The sequence below is a fragment of the Phoxinus phoxinus genome, assembly GCF_949152265.1.
Source record: "Phoxinus phoxinus genome assembly, chromosome: 1".
Taxonomy (NCBI): Eukaryota; Metazoa; Chordata; class Actinopteri; order Cypriniformes; family Leuciscidae; genus Phoxinus; species Phoxinus phoxinus.
In genome coordinates this window covers 50,517,003-50,534,647 of record NC_136876.1, presented here as the reverse complement: position 1 = coordinate 50,534,647, position 17,645 = coordinate 50,517,003, and the positions used below count along the sequence as shown (strand labels likewise).

Genomic DNA, 17,645 nt, shown 5'->3' with positions numbered 1-17,645 from the left:
TTATTATATCAAAACCAGCACAAGCACACTTTGTAATCAAAATATATATAGCCAATATTTTTTAATTGTTACATTATTTTGTAATGTAATTTGGCCAGTAGGCCATGTATATTTGTAAATATATATATATTTTTGTGAACATCAAATTGGTTGCTTATTCTATTCCATAAAATAATGTTAAATATTTCTCTCATGTACTTATTAAAGCAACATATTCATGCTTGTGTGTGGTCTTAAATTATTTGGCTTATTTAAATAAACAAGAATTTAAGAACAATCACACATATATTTAAAAAAAATGTTAGTCCACAGATACATTTATGCAGGTTTATTTCATTTATTGCATTCAACAAATGATAACAATTAGTAAAAGACACAGTTTTAAAGCCTTGCAAGCTACAATTTATACAACGAGTTACGTGTTATGTATAAAGGCCTATACACGAAGTGAATGCCTGCAATCATTCAGTCATTGACGAAAGCCCAAAATGTGCAAACTAATAAAAACCTTATGAACTTTACGAAACGATAGACAATTGTAGTTTAAGGTCGCGCAGAAACTATATCCACCTTTTTTGAAATAATCCATTAAACCTGCTGAGAAATGAGGAGCGTGAACTAAAATGAGCAGTTTGACACGCGCATGCCCGGGAAACTCATGAATATTAATGTCGGCTCCGCCCACTGCCTCTACAGATGCACGACTCACTTTTGCTCCACTTGTCTCAGTGCAAAAGGGAGAGCGCGTGAAACTTGTCACTTGAACGCGAAAACAGTGTTTGAGATTCGTCACAGCAGATTCAAGCAGTTGTAGTTATGTACTTGTGTTTGTGCTAGAAATATATCCAAGACATTTGTGAGAAAATATTCTACAAGTGTGCAACTCTCATTGGATGAATGCACACACTGATTTGCGGATGTGCAACATTTCTCCGTGACTTCACATTTGTTGATGCGGGTGTGTGAATGCGTTTTGCACCATATTCACTGCAGCAACTGTAGCAAAAATGTGAGCGTACAAATTTCTTAATTTGTGATTTGTAGAATAGGATTTGTGCACCTGCAATGAAGAATTTGAGAATGTGTATCTGTTGTGTTGTGTTTGTGGGAGAGAAAAAAAAGTCTACAAGTTTGCAACTCTTAAAACATGTCTCTCTGTGACTTTAAATTCACTGATACACATGTGTGGCTATTCTCTACAACTACAAGTTCCACTGTCACAGGCGTTCAGTTGATTTGCACCAAAAATACCTTTATACAAAACATTCTAACTAACCCACTGATGTCACATGGACTACTTTGATGGTGTCTGTATTACCTTTCTGGACATGGACAGTATACCGTTCATACATTTTCAATGGAGGGACAGAAAGCTCTCGGACTAAATCTAAAATATCTTAAACTGTGTTCCGAAGATGAACGGAGGTCTTACGGGCTTGGGACGACATGAGGGTGAGTCATTAATGACATAATTTTCATTTTTGAGTGAACTAACCCTTTAAGAAGTATAGTTTTTAAGGGGAGGTTAGTTGTTTGCAAATTAACCACATTAATATAGATTTCAATAGACTATTTCAAGATTTTGGACAAACTGCTCACCCCAAAGTGAAACAATAGATTTTGTTTTCTCTCTGAAGTCCTGTCAGTTCTGACATTTAAAGAGCCTTTATCAGAGAAAAGTATTAAAAAGATTGTGCCCAGAATCTGTATTATGTTTTAATACTCACCAAGTCTTTTAGACTTATAAAGGTAAAAGCCGAGCCCTGCAACAAAAGCTACTACAACTGCCAATGCAACTCCAATTCCAATTCCAATAGCCAGGGCAGGGCCTTCATTGCAGTCTTTGCATTTTCCATCTGCAAACAAATAATAATAATAATAATATTAATAAATGGACGAAGTTATGTCTACTACATTTAGAAAATTCAGTTCCATTTTTAAACCTTTAATAACGAGTAATTTAAAGGGGTCACATAACACTCAACTACATTTTCTGAGATTTTAACAGGTGTTTGTGTTGCACATTACAGGAGAAAATGTTATAATGTTGGACATTGTTGCCACCTTTAGAGTTATGTACAGGGTGTGACTCATTTCCATTTGACATTGTAGTCAATAAAGACTCAAAGGATCAATATGTTGTTCATTGTTTTTATTTAAGTGCAAAATAATAACACTAAGTTAAGTGAACTTTATTGTTTAAGTACATTAAATAATCGTCAAGTTTGGTGAACTAAACAATTTAAGTCAAGTCTACATAAGCACCAAGTTAAGTAAACTTAAATATGCACGTTTTGGGAGACCCCATTACTCAGTTAAATTGAGGGAACGAGTTTACTCAAATCAATTGAGTTCAATCAACTTATTAGGGTTCTCAGTGTAGCATTCGTTAATTTTAATTGTAATAGAAAACTTATCTTGGCACTATTTTTGACTTTCGGGTTTTAAATCTTCTTAGTGTCAATGTCATAGGTTGTGATATTTTCTCTCATTATGGTGTACTGATAATTATTAATAAGACTGTGTGCACTTATCCTATAGAGACACGTTTATGGATCGCAAGTGTTTGTTTTCACTCTGTAAGAGTTTCTACGTGGCATAATTTCTCTTTTATAGACCCTGAGTCTCCGACACAAACGGGATCCATCCTTTCCGTGAGTGTAACCCTCAGTAAACACTGCAGGTGTCATGATGGTCACAAACACAGAGATGTAACTCTAATTTTACTAAGCTATTTGGTAACTAAAAACTTACAGATCATGCTTTCAAGTTGTTTCAGAGGAAAGATATGGGATGAAAATAGTATCTAAATGATTAACTCATGCAAGCACAATTATCAATGAACTTGATACATGTTGCAAATATGTTTTATCCATGCCTTTCAACTTGTGTGTGCAAAATTAAAAATTGAATGAATGTGTAACAATTTGTACAAATGCAGACATTTTTGTGAATACAAATGTTTTCTTTTGTATTAGTGTGTCATAATTTGCGCATGCAAAAAAGATGTGCATGTGTGGATCAGATGACACGTGTGCATTCATTGACGTCTTTTCTGAGTCGATCTCATTTGATTCATTTGGATTTTGAGACTTTCTTTTTGCTGTTTTTAAGCATTTCACAACACACACACACAAACAACTACACATGAATAGGCCTGGTGCTAATAATTAATGTGTGCACAACTACCCTTCTATTTGACAAATTCACAAATGTGCGTCGCTACATTTAAACTAATACAATACAACTTGTGTGTGCAAAATCCAGAATCACAAGGATGTGCAGCATTTTGTACAAATAGAGACATAGTTGTTAATACAAAACCTCAATTTTGTATTAAAGTAGTTCAGAATGTGTGCATGCAACAAGTATAATGTGCATTTGTGGATGAGGTGACACGCGTGCATTCATTGACTCGTTTCTGAGTCGATCCTGTTTGATTCATTTGGATTTTGAGACTTTCATTTCGCCGGTTTCGCCTGGCACGATCCACACACAGCTGTCTGAGAAAACCTGCTACCACTAGATGGCAGTATTCTGCTAAAACCGACAACGGCAGTGGAATCAAGCGTTCTTCCCCATTTAAGACGCTTAATGGATTTAAGTGATATTGAAGTGATATTTAGTACACAATATAGACCTACCTTATTAATAAAGCATAGCCTACTTTATAGAGGCAAACAGATTAAATCAGATTATGAACAACCCATATTGCTAACGTGCAATAGCGCGTTGCATGTTCAATGAGGTGTATCGGCTACTGAGTTATAATATCAGCGTCTTACTGCATTGATGTTAAGCTTTTTTGTAATAATCAGCTCTATGGGAGGAAAACTATATAGCCTACAGACAAGAGCCTATATGAACGCGACGCGCAATGTTTCACGTTAATGGCATTTTCCTTCCTGAGCCTGTTAAAAAGAACGTGAAATTTCGCAGTCGAGTTCATATTATAGGCTTATTTTTATCGGACTACACATTTGTATACAAGTTTTGGAATTTGAAAATGTCTGTTTTTAAATGTTAAAAGATGATTTTCGCAGGACATTTGTTTTCCCTTGACCCTTGTCACTGTTATATAGTCTTACTATGGCACGATGAGTTTTAACAATATGCAACCATTGTATATCGACATGAAATATTCATTGAAAATCACCTAGGCCCTACGTGTGTATTGCTGCATACATGAGAATGCTTTGACGCGCTACCACAGCTCATGATGCACAAGGGAACGTCTGCCAATTACACTAACTGCGTTAAAACGTATAATTTGTTTTCATTAAAATTACTTTTAATATTTAAAATCACATTTTCAAATTCCAAAGCTCGTAGAAGGTTCCTGTAAGACTGACTTACACCAAAAGGGTTTTTTCATGTTCAAAATGGTTGTAGTATGTTCCTGGTGACTAGACTGGCTTACTACAGGTGAAATGGTCCCAATACCACCCTTAATGTATTTACAGTAAACAATTTTTTTTAAATAAAAAATTACTGTAATTCACCAAAAGGGTTTTTGGTGACTTACTACAGGTGAATAATGCAAAATCTCACCTGACGATCACTAGGAACGTACTAAAACTTTGGAACATGAATAGAAAAACAATTTACAGTAATAAAAAACAAAACAATGTACTGTTCAATCGAGATATTGGCTGGACATACAGTAGGATAAGTCAGTCTGCCCACTAGGCATTTACTATAACACTGGATGTATCGTTCATTTGAATGAATGATTGGACGTTTATATTTTTTTGACTGTGAGTGGAATTTGCTGATAGTCCCTTTAGAAAATGCGCCGAATATAAAACCTAAAATCTACTTCACTGCGCTCTCAGACCAGTTGCTCTCCCATACACATGCAAAGTTAAACTCAACTGCAGAATTTCATGTTAAGCTTTTTAACTTTAACAGGCTCAGGAAGGAAAATGCCATTAACGTGAAACATTGCGCGTCGCGTTCATATAGGCTCTTGTCTGTAGGCTATATAGTTTTCCTCCCATAGAGCTGATTATTACAAAAAAGCTTAACATCAATGCAGTAAGACGCTGATATTATAACTCAGTAGCCGATACACCTCATTGAACATGCAACGCGCTATTGCACGTTAGCAATATGGGTTGTTCATAATCTGATTTAATCTGTTTGCCTCTATAAAGTAGGCTATGCTTTATTAATAAGGTAGGTCTATATTGTGTACTAAATATCACTTCAATATCACTTAAATCCATTAAGCGTCTTAAATGGGGAAGAACGCTTGATTACACTGCCGTTGTCGGTTTTAGCAGAATACTGCCATCTAGTGGTAGCAGGTTTTCTCAGACAGCTGTGTGTGGATCGTGCCAGGCGAAACCGGCGAAATGAAAGTCTCAAAATCCAAATGAATCAAACAGGATCGACTCAGAAACGAGTCAATGAATGCACGCGTGTCACCTCATCCACAAATGCACATTATACTTGTTGCATGCACACATTCTGAACTACATTAATACAAAATTGAGGTTTTGTATTAACAACTATGTCTCTATTTGTACAAAATGCTGCACATCCTTGTGATTCTGGATTTTGCACACACAAGTTGTATTGTATTAGTTTAAATGTAGCGACGCACATTTGTGAATTTGTCAAATAGAAGGGTAGTTGTGCACACATTAATTATTAGCACCAGGCCTATTCATGTGTAGTTGTTTGTGTGTGTGTTGTGAAATGCTTAAAAACAGCAAAAAGAAAGTCTCAAAATCCAAATGAATCAAATGAGATCGACTCAGAAAAGACGTCAATGAATGCACACGTGTCATCTGATCCACACATGCACATCTTTTTTGCATGCGCAAATTATGACACACTAATACAAAAGAAAACATTTGTATTCACAAAAATGTCTGCATTTGTACAAATTGCTACACATTCATTCAATTTTTAATTTTGCACACACAAGTAGAAAGGCATGGATAAAACATATTTGCAACATGTATCAAGTTCATTGATAATTGTGCTTGCATGAGTTAATCATTTAGATACTCTCACTTTACCTACCCCATGTGACAATAATTGGTTCTGTGAGAGTTTTGTGGGACACAAAACAGTCATACTCTGCTTTTTCATCCTCCTGGACGTCCACACTCTTCCTCAACTGAAAGGTTCCATCATGGTTTGGTCTGATTTTTGAGGATTTAATCTCCTCATCAGGCAGGGATGTGCGATATCTCCTTATGGTCAACGTAACATCTTTGGGGTAGAAACCACTGGCCATACAGATGAGTTGCAGCTTAGTTTTGTCACTGGTAGACTTTTTCACAAACACATGAACAGTTGGAGGAGCTGCGGACACAGTTTATGAATCAGTTATATCTCTATGACAGCTGCAGATAATCAACAAATACTCTACATTTACTCACAGCCCTCTCTGAGCTCCTCATCTCCATATTCTCTGAATTTGTTGAGCCAGTCCACACACTCTTTCTCCAGGTAGCCCTTGGTGTACTGGGTCAGGATGGGCACATTATCCCATTTCCTCTTGGTTTGAAGAGCTGCATTAACTTGGGCAACCCACTGAGACTCCTTATAATCAAAAGACAGGAAGTTATCACCATCATAACTGTACTCATTAATGGCTTTGGAAAACTTCAGTTCAATTCCCTCTTGATTAATTTCACACCCATGTCTCCACTGAAGAACATGAACATCTGAAAAAGGACCAAAAACAAAATGTTTTCTTTCAGATGATGATAACAATATAATATGATAACTATATGCATGTATATCAATGTTCCTCACCTGAATCATTGTGTTTCATACGTTCCATCAGAATTCTGACATTGACATTAAACCACTGTTCTTTGCTCTTTCTTGATTGGGTGCCCTTTTCCCAGTAATCCTCCGGCATTTTCTCTTTCATCCAGTGCTGTGTGGGAATCTTTCTCTTTTCCTTGCTATTGTAATAGTCAATCTGTCTGTCATCTAGAAGACCCATAGCTGTGAACTCATAGATGCCCGGCAGTTCGACAGGTTTGGACAAGGCTGTGTAAATGTAGTACAGGGAGTGTTTGTCTGCAATACAAAGGAATAAAATAAGCTGTGCATAAAACAAGCGTATTGGTCTGTGAATCAAATTGTGGATCAAATAAGTGGTGGGTTAGGCATACAGTCTCAAAACATTTCAGTTACAGAAATAACCAAACTCTATTGTAATAAATCAAATAAACTATTATTAGGCTAGCTGAGGCCATTCCCACTAAGCAAAATGATGTCCAAAAGACGTATTTTCAATGTCTTTGTCACAAAAGTCGGACGTTGATAAGACGTCCACTGAGGAGCCAGAATGAAACTTTTTATGACGTCTTTTCTTGACGTGTTCTGCACGTCCGATATAGACGTTCATCAAACCTTCGTACAAGGTTAACAACTAGTTCAAATGTGGCCATTGTGGACATATTTTCAACATCATGTATGGTCTCATTTAGACATAATCACTTTGACTATTGCTGTCAGATGATCTTAGTGCGAATTAACAGATGTTTAGATGTTGATATTTGTTTAATTTAAAGTGTCACCATTGTGGTGATCAGTGTTTGCTTTAGTTGGGCTCTTGGTCTAGCCTGGGAAAACCCAGACCACTTCCAGCAAATTGAGATTTGCTCTGCAAGTGGGTCTGGCAAAGAGCACATTGAAACCCATTTCCAATCCGTCAAAATCGCGGCACCAATCAGAAACGTTGGGGCGGGCTTTACACGATGACGACAGAGCAGAGACGGTGGCGCAGATTTTGTGCATTACAAAGATGGATGCCGCTGTGGAACATCACTCGTTCGAATCCATGTTCGAATCAGCAATCGCGTCTGTTTCAAGCGATTTAAAATGGTCATTTTCGTTAACACAAACAGAGAATTGCTGAGAGTCTCAGATGTTTCTCCGTCGCTCTGCATGCGTCATGTCATTCATCGCTCTGATTGGTTTTAGATCTATCCAATTGCGCCCAGAGCCATTTGAGTGACGTCCGTTGGTGACGCCCCTGTGGAAATGAATTGTCTATGGAGCTTTGCCAGACCCTAACTCAGTTACAACTGAGAGTGGTCTGGGTTTTCCCAGGCTACTCTTGGTCCCCTTTCCTTTCCTTTTACTTTAGCGTTACTTTGACTGCTCCACCTGTGTTTTTGTAACACAATGGTTGTTGCAGAGAAAGCCAAGAAAAAGTATGAGGTGTTGTCAGCTCAATGTTGATGATGACATAATCATCACAAAATGGACATCAAATATTTTATTTTGTGTTTATATTTGGCATTCATAACCAACAACCTTGTGGAGCTGCAATATTGATGACAATAGCATTAAAATTATCACTTGTATGAAGGTAGAACAAAAGCATGTGCACATGAGATTTTGAGCAAATTTATAATGAAGTCACACACAGTCTTAGAGATTTTGGATATGAATCACAACAACGGTGACAATAAAAACAAAAAAGCTTGAGAATTAAGGTACCCATCATGCATTGCAGCATGAAGCTTTTTTTTTTATTGTCACAATTGTTGTGAATCATATGCAAAATATTGATGTCTGTGTGTGACTTCATTACACATTTGCTCAAATCATCATGTGCACATGCTTTTTATACACCTTCAAATAAGTGATCATTTTAATGCTTTTGGTACCAATATTGCAGTTCCAAAAGGTTGGTGGTTATGAATGCCAAAGCATCTGACAAAAATTAAATGTTTATTTTGTGATGATTTCATCATCATCATCAATATGTTGCAAATACCTGATCTTACGTATTTTTTGATTTCGCTACCACAACAATTGTGCTTTACAAACACACAGGTGGAGCAGTCAAAGAAAAGCTAAAATAAAAGGAAAGGGGACCAAGAGCCCAACTAAAGCAAACACTGATCACCACAATGGTAATTTGACACTTCAAATTAAACAAATATCAACATCTAAACCTCTGTTAATTCGCACTAAGATCATCTGACAGCAATAGTCAAAGTGATTATGTCTAAATGAGACCATAAATGATGTTGAAAATATGTCCACAATGGCCACATTTGAACTAGTTTTTAATCTTGTACAAAGGTTCGGTGAACGTCTATATCGGACGTGCAGAACACGTCAAAAAAAGACGTCATAAAAAGTTTCATTCTGGCTCCTCAGTGGACGTCTTATCAACGTCCGACTTTTGTGACAAAGACGTTGAAAAGACGTCTTTTGGACATCATTCAAAATGTGTGCACCCAAAAAACACTACCTGGATCTGAAATAGTTTCACTATTTTCAGGTTACTTTTTGAGAATTTCCGTATATCCAGATTGTATTCTGTTAAAAAATTAATTGGAGGCAGGATTAGCCGCCTCAAATTAATTTTTTAACAGCAAAATCCCCAGTGTTAAATTAACACTATCAGTGTTTATATCAGAGTCCACACTCATATAAATAGACTAAAAAAAACAATAGAGTGTTATGTAACACTGAAGAGTGTTAAAGTTAATGAGATAATTAAGTGAATAATTGTGTGATGAATGAGCATTATTGAAGACACCTGATGTTAACAAGCAGAATCACTGAAGGAGAACATTTAAAAAATCAAGTCATGAAAAAAATCAAGTCAATCAAGTTATTGTTTTCGGTTTAGTTAGACTCTTGAACCTTACAGTTTTATCTTTACATTTTGATTGGCCACTGTAACTGAGTTATTACAGCCAGATGAACAAAGAAAAATGGTGATCTGATGGTGTTGTATGTGTTTTGACAATCATTATTTGACCTGAACTCATTAATATAATCTTATGGATTATAGCAACACTGTCCTTGTAGAACATACTATTTAAGCCTTTTCAATAAAATCCAAATGATCAAATCAATTACTAAAAAATAATCCTTCTAGAAAAAATATATTCTATGTAGGCACACACAGACATCAAGAATTAGCGTATGAATCTCAACAATGGTGACAAACAGATCACCTCTGAACATAAGCTCATTATTTATTCATGCAGCAATGCAAGATGGGAGCCATGAATGAGTTTTGATTGGTGGCACCCAGAATGCACTGCAACATGCTTTATTATTGTCACCATTGTTGAGATTCACAGGCTAATTCTTGATGTCTGTGTTGAAAAAAAAAAGTTCTCTTACGAGAGTTCTCGTACTGCGTCGAAGACGCTACGGGAAAGATTCTTTCTCGAGATATTGAAGCCTAAAAAATTAATCCTTAATTTTGTATTAATGTAAAACGCATTTCTGCAGCATACAGCCTTAGGCGGACAGCTTGCGCGCCTATTGGCTGCTCTGCCAGAAAAGCAGCAGCCTATGCGAGGCCTCAAGTGACACTTGACCCAATGAGGGCGCTTCGCGCCCTCTGCGTCACGTCCCGCCGAAACGGGCGTGGCCTAGGCTATAAATACTCGAGCGTAGCTGCTCCAAACTGATTTTCTTTCACTTCACGAAGCTCTCGCATCGTTGGATCTGGATAGCAAGCCACCACCGCCGTCTGAGAAAGTGGGTGTGGAACATGCAGCTATCGCTCTCGGTGATGGCGGCTGCCATCATTGCGACATGATGCCTATGGCGACTCCGCGGACTCGCCTAGCATCATTCACCGAAGCTGCTCCTCCGCCCCCTGCAGTGCCGCGCCGTAAAAAGCGCCGCGCTCAGCGGGTCCCGGAACCTCCCTCCACCGCGAGAAGCTCGCCGCCGCCGCCCCTAGCTTCTCCGTGGACCTCCCCTCCCCCGCCCTTCCGGAACGTCAATGAGGGAAAGTTAGCATCGAGGCAGAGCTGATGCGTCTGCTCTCACAGGCCGTGTCGAGCCTCGGCCTCGATTGGTCGACGCCCGAATTCAGCCTGATTCAACCGGCTGGATGGCTGCTTCCTCTCCGGAGACCGCGCTTCGCCGCCCTCCAGGCTCGCCCCATTTCTTCCTGAGCTTCACGAAGAAGTGGCGAAGTCCTGGAAAGCACCATTCTCAGCCAGAGTACGTACTTCTGCCTCGTCAGCATTCTCCATTGTGGACGGTGCTCGAGACAGAGGCTACCACGCTCTTCCTCCGGTCGAGGAGGCCGTAGCGGCTCACCTTTGCCCACCCTCTGCGGGACGGCGGGCTAAGGGAGTCCTACCCTCGAAAGCCTGCCGCACTTCGTCAGCTTTGAACGGCCGCGTTTACTCCGCCGCTGGACAAGCTGCATCGGCGTTGCATACCATGGCGGTGCTTCAGATCCACCAGGCTAACCTCCTCCGCAAGCTGGACGAGGAAGGCCCGGGCGCGATCAACGTGCCGGACTTACATAGCGCCACGGACCTCGCCCTTCGCGCTACAAAGTCCGCCGCACACGCCATTGGGAGGATCATGGCCTCAGCGACAGTAGCAGAGAGACATCTGTGGTTGACGCTCTCGGAGATGGCGGAGTCAGAGTACTCTGCGTTTCTCGACGCTCCCTTCTCGACGACCGGCCTCTTCGGATCATCCGTCAAAGATTTCGCGGATCGATTAGCTGAGGTACAGAAAACGTCGCAAGCCATGAGACATTTCCTGCCCAAGCGCTCCAGCTCCGCAACAGGCCGCCCTAAACAGCCGCCTGTTCGAGCTCAGCAGCGCCCCGCGCCCGCCGCGGCAACCCAGCAGCAGCAGGCCCGAGAGAGACCACGCTCTCGCCTCGGCCTAAGATCTCAATCAAGCCCGAGGCCTCGGCGCCATCCTAGCCCGACTAGGAAAAAGACGGTGTTCGGGTCCCGCTGCGGCCGGACTTCCACCCAAGATTCCCGCTCGTACAGCCCCAGCAATATTGTTTGTACCAGTGTATACTGCAGCCAACAAACCGGCGGTAAAGCCCGTTTGCCTGCACACAAACGCCGTTTTCACGACGACCCAAATAAATCCAAAAAAAGAGTTTTATTTCTGGTGTTCCCCAGTGCCCATTCGTACACACAAGCACAACCCCGTTCAACACAGGGTCTGCACACATAAAATCGATTCAGGTCGATTGTGCATCACATGTAGTAAGCGTGCCCACTACCCAGTGCCCACAACCACTACACACTGCACGTCCCGGGGTTTCTGTAAAAACGAAACCAACGCACGGTCAGTCAGTACTAAAACACAGTATTCCCCGTGTTATAAATGTGCCCGCTACCACGCGCCCACATTTATTCACAAACATAACGAGCCCTACGGGGCTCGCCCCGTGCGCTCTCTCTCAACCCAGAGAGTTGAGCGCGCGCGGGATGCCCGCTCGATTAAGCGCGCCCCCCGCCTCAGACGCCACGCCGTCCATGTTACAGCACACGGTTGCTCGCGTGTCGCCGCCATTTCGCGACCAGGGCCCGGAATTCATTCGACCCCTAGTTACTCGTGCAGATGCATGGGAAAAACTTCCCGGGGCTATTCGCTACAGTTCTCTCGACGCCCTCCCCGTTACACGACGAGGGTCGAGACCACGGTAAAAGCAGAAGTAGCACATCTACTTCGAGCCGAAATAGCGAAGCTTTTGGGCAAAGGGGCCATAGAGCCTTTATCTCAAGCTCAGAGCGAAGGGGGTTTGTACAGCAGATATTTCCTGGTGCCAAAGAAAGACGGGGGTCTCAGACCCATCTGAGGCATCTGAACAGAGCGCTTATGAAGCGAAAGTTCAGAATGCTCACGACCAGAAAAATCCTCGCGCAGATTCGCCGAGGAGACTGGTTTATGGCAATAGATCTGAAAGACGCTTATTTTCAAATACCAATTGCGTCACGTCACAGGCGATTCTTGAGATTCGCCTTCGAGGGCCAGGCATATCAGTACACAGTCCTGCCATTCGGCCTGTCTCTAGCACCTCGTACATTTACAGTGTGCATGGACGCGGCGCTGGTACCCCTGAGACTCCGAGGCGTTCGAATTCTGAACTATTTGGACGATTGGCTGATTCTAGCTCAATCACGTTCAGAACTCACTCGCCACAGAACCCTAATACTCGATCACCTCGAGTGTTTAGGTCTCAGAGTCAACTGGGAGAAAAGTTCACTAATCCCCAGTCAAAAGATTTCTTTTCTGGGAACGGAACTGAACTCGCTGTCCATGACGGCACAGCTGTCATCACAGCGCAGACTGAACATCCTGCATATGCTGAAATCCTTCCGCAGCGGTCGCATAGTCCCGCTCAGGAAGTTTCAGAGGACGCTAGGCCTTATGGCCTCAGCCTCTTCAGTACTACAGCTGGGTCTGCTGCGCATGCGCCCACTGCAGTTCTGGCTGAAAGCGCGAGTGCCGCGCCGAGCATGGGTCCACGGTCGTTATCGCCTCAAGGTCGATCAGGTGTGCATGGCAGCCCTGACACCATGGAGTGCGTCAGACTGGTACCGGTCAGGTGTAAGCCTGGGGACTTCCTCGAGCGTGAAGGTGGTGTCCACGGACTCGTCCACCTCGGGCTGGGGAGCGTTGCTCGAGGGCAGACCGCTCTTTGGCCAGTGGCCAGAACGGGTCAGGTCACTACACATAAACTGCCTGGAAATGTTGGCAGTGGACCTAGCGCTGAGGCGCTTTTGTCCTCGGATAAAGGGAAACCACGTCCTGGTCCGTTCGGACAACATGTCGGTTGTGGCCTACATAAACCGCCAGGGGGGCGTAAAATCCCGAAACCTCTACAGGTTGACGGAACGCCTCTTTGTCTGGGCCCGGCACAACCTACGCTCACTGAGAGCAGTACACGTGCCAGGGCACCTGAACATAGGCCCGGACAGACTCTCACGGAACAACGTTCCTACGGGAGAGTGGTCTCTACACCCACAGGCAGTACAGCTGCTGTGGAAGAGGTTCGGCAGAGCAGAAATAGACCTGTTTGCGTCTCAAGAGAATGCTCACTGCCCGAAATTCTTTCCAAAGAGCACGAACGCGCTGGCCAATGTCTGGCCCCGCTGTCCGCTCTATGCTTTTCCCCCTGTCTCACTCCTGCCTCAGGTGTTGGAGCGAATCAGAGAAAGCGGAGGCTCAGTGCTACTCGTTGCCCCATACTGGACGAGCCAAGCATGGTTTCCAGCATTGATGCAGCTGACGAGCACTGCTCCATGGCCGATACCAGTGAGGAGGGACCTCCTCTCTCAGGTCAAGGGCGCGATTTTGCATCCTCGCCCAGAACTATGGTCCCTACATGTGTGGGCCATAAACGGGTACCCGCTAACCTCCCGAAGGGAGTATTAGACACGATCGAGCAGGCTAGAGCCCCATCCACTAGGCGGCTCTATACCTCTAAATGGTCTGTGTTCTCTGGTTGGTGTTCAGACCGGGGTCTGTCACCCTTGCACTGCGGGGAAACGGAGATTCTCTCTTTCTTACAAGAGCTGTTGGATAAGGGTAGGACCCCATCCACGCTTAAAGTATACGTGGTGGCCATATCAGCGTTCGTTAATCCGACGCTTGGCCGTTCACTGGGCAGGAACGACCTGGTGGTTCGTTTCCTCAAAGGAGCCAGGAGGCTGAATCCTCCCAGACCTCCTTCAGTCCCCATCTGGGACCTTTCTACGGTGTTGAATGCCATGAAGGGTGCCCCATTTGAGCCTGTACACTCAGTTGACATGAAACACTTGTCTTTCAAGACCGTGTTTCTTTTGGCTCTTGCTTCAGTGAAGCGTGTGGGGGATTTGCAGGCACTCTCAGTGAGAGCGTCATGTATGGAGTTCGGGCCTAACGACTCTAAAGTCGTACTAAAACCGAAACATGGGTACGTGCCTAAGTCCCTCAACACACCGTTCAGGGCTCAGGTCATCTCCCTGTCGGCTCTGCCGGCCTCCGAGGACGGAAATAGCTCCCTTTGTCCGGTCAGGGCATTAAGAGCTTATGTGTTCCGCTCCGCTGTTTTTCGACAGACGGAGCAGCTCTTCGTTTTGTTTGGTGGGAGTTCTAAAGGGCGAGCCGCAACGAAACAAAGCCTGTCTAGATGGGTGGTGGATGCCATAGCGCTGGCCTACGCATCAGAAGGTTTAACATGCCCACTGGGCATCAGAGCACACCCTACGAGGGGCATGGCCTCTTCGTGGGCCTGGTATAGTGGAATCTCGTTGCAAGATATTTGTACGGCGGCAGGCTGGGCCTCCCCGTCTACATTTATAAGGTTCTATAACCTAGAGGTTCCCGCGTTGCAGACTAAACTGCTCTCGGTCTAAGAGACTCAAATGGTGTCCCTGCCCCGCATCGCAGCCCAGATCACCTTATGTTTAAGCATCACTCACTGACAACTATGTCCCATGAGCTGCTATGACCCACCATATATATCTATTTATTAAATATATGTGCTATTTTAAAGGGATGATGCTATTCTAGCCGCTCTCCTTATAAAACTCTCTGTGAGTTGTTGTGTGTAGGCACTTGCATGCCCTGGGCGCGCGCGCCCTTGGGTGTCTGTGCTGGATCCGAGCACGCACAGCGTTTTACACGGGGTTCCCGTAGCGTCTTCGACGCAGTACGAGAGAACTCTCGTAAGAGAACGTACTTGGTTACTAACGTAACCTCGGTTCTCTCTAGAAGAGGAACGAGTACTGCGTCTCAGTGCCGTGCATGCCCACTCTGCGTCGCTTCAGTGGCGAAAATCAGTTTGGAGCAGCTACGCTCGAGTATTTATAGCCTAGGCCACGCCCGTTTCGGCGGGACGTGACGCAGAGGGCGCAAAGTGCCCTCATTGGGTCAAGTGTCACTTGAGGCCTCGCATAGGCTGCTGCTTTTTCTGGCAGAGCAGCAAGCTGTCCGCCTAAGGCTGTATGCTGCAGAAATGCGTTTTACATTAATACAAAATTAAGGATTAATTTTTTAGGCTTCAATATCTCGAGAAAGAATCTTTCCCGTAGCGTCTTCGACGCAGTACTCGTTCCTCTTCTAGAGAGAACCGAGGTTACGTTAGTAACCGAGTACATTTTCATTTAAGAACAATTTTTTAACAAGTTATTTGGATTACATTGTAAAATGTAATGATATTATGTTTTTCAAGTACAGTGCTACTATGAAGTAAACATAACCCAATTTGAGTTCAACAATCAGGTCAAATGATTGTGAAATAAATTTGATTATGTTAAAACACAACCAACACCATCAGATCATCTTTCCTATTTATTCATCTTGCAGTTATTGCATAGGTACAGCAGCCAAACAAATTCTAAAGTTAATGATTTAAGGGTCAATAGCCCAACTAAAGAAAATACAGATCACCATAATGGTGACTTAAAATTACAGGTTTCTTCTTCAGTGATTCTGCTTGTTATCATCAGGTGTCTTCAATAATGCTCAATAATAACTAAATGATTCACTTAATTATCTCATTAACCTTAACACTGCTTCAGTGTTACATATAACAATCTGAGTGTGGACTCATATAAACACAGAGTGTTAATTTGGGATTTTGCTGTGTGGTATATCGATTTTATGATCCGTAATAACTAGGCCGCTGGCATGTTGATCGATATCAAATTTGAGGAAAGTAAGCTATTTTATATGACAAAACTCGTATCCTATATATCCTGTATATTTACTTCATAATACTAAAGATGCACTTTTAAATTTCATGTACTATAGAACATAAAATAGTTGGTGCAAAGCCGTTTTAGACGATGCGTAAAATGTTACTTTCACTTTCTTTCTTTAACAAACGAGGCAAAATGTAATCATTTAAACGTTACCCGCTTGAAGTGAAGGCGAAGTACAAAGAAAAGAAAAACAAAGCAAAGCAAAACTCTTTGTCGTGACACCCGTGTCCATGATTAATAAATTGTTTTCTGGTGTCGGTCTGAACCAATGGTCTGAACTCAAAACTTTCAACGACAGTAATCTGGTTGCAGAAAATGGCGGTAGTGATCGATGGGGGATTTAGAAACACTGCGTCATGAAGCTTCGAACCCTTTACGAATCTTTTGTTTCGATTCAGTGGATCGATCGGAGCGTGTATCAAACAGCTAAAGTCATGTGATTTGAGTAAAAAACAATCCTAACTAGAAGTTTTACTATTTTCAGGTTGATCAGTGAGAATTTCCGTATCCATTGTATTCTGTGGAAAAATGTATTTTGAGGCGGCTAATCCTGTTATCGATTTTATGATCACCTAGGACTTTTTATTTGACAAAACTCGTAACCTATTTCGTACGTATAGATACACTTTTAAATGTCATGTATATAAATTCCTAATCAAATTTAAATTATGTCGCTGCAGAGCCGTTTAGACCAGGAAGCGTAAAATGTTACTTTCACTTTCTTTCAATAACAAACGCAGCAAAATGTAATAATTTAACTTACCCGTTTGAAGTGAAGGCGAAGTCCCACAAAGAAAGAAAAGGCAAAGCAGAGCAAAACTCTTTGTCGCGACACCGGTGTCCATGATTAATAAGCTTCTGATTAGGCCATCTAACACTGATGTTTACTTGTGATCTAGGGCTAGGCACACCTGGAGCCGGTAGATATACGCCCCTGTTGTAGCCTATATGCCCTTCCAGTAGGGGGATATACTGCGAAATAACATCAGTAAATCGACGCTTGCACATTAATAACCCGTCCTTGACCATTTTTTTAAATTTTTTTTTAATTTTTTTTATATAAACTTTACAGTGTAGATCTGCACGGATTAAAATAGAAGATGTAGATATTCAGTCGGGCACTTCACTCTCTTTATTTTTAATTATTTTAAATAAATAAAAATACCTATG

General features: G+C 42.3%; 1 protein-coding gene across 2 annotated transcripts in view; it reads right to left on the bottom strand.

Annotated features, from left to right (window-relative positions):
* Nucleotides 1-17,432, bottom strand: part of LOC307003845 (H-2 class I histocompatibility antigen, Q10 alpha chain-like) — a 38,540-nt gene extending 21,108 nt beyond the window's left edge. For both annotated transcript variants that reach the window (XM_079622690.1, XM_079622691.1), the window contains exons 1-5: nucleotides 17,239-17,432; nucleotides 6,775-7,047; nucleotides 6,396-6,683; nucleotides 6,034-6,318; nucleotides 1,728-1,856 (exon numbers count right to left, since the gene is read on the bottom strand). In XM_079622690.1, coding sequence (XP_079478816.1) covers nucleotides 1,728-1,856; nucleotides 6,034-6,318; nucleotides 6,396-6,683; nucleotides 6,775-7,047; nucleotides 17,239-17,320 — 1,057 coding nt within the window. In that variant the 5' untranslated portion in view covers nucleotides 17,321-17,432. The remainder of the gene's footprint in view (nucleotides 1-1,727; nucleotides 1,857-6,033; nucleotides 6,319-6,395; nucleotides 6,684-6,774; nucleotides 7,048-17,238) is intronic.
* Between the last annotated feature and the right edge of the window lie 213 nt (nucleotides 17,433-17,645).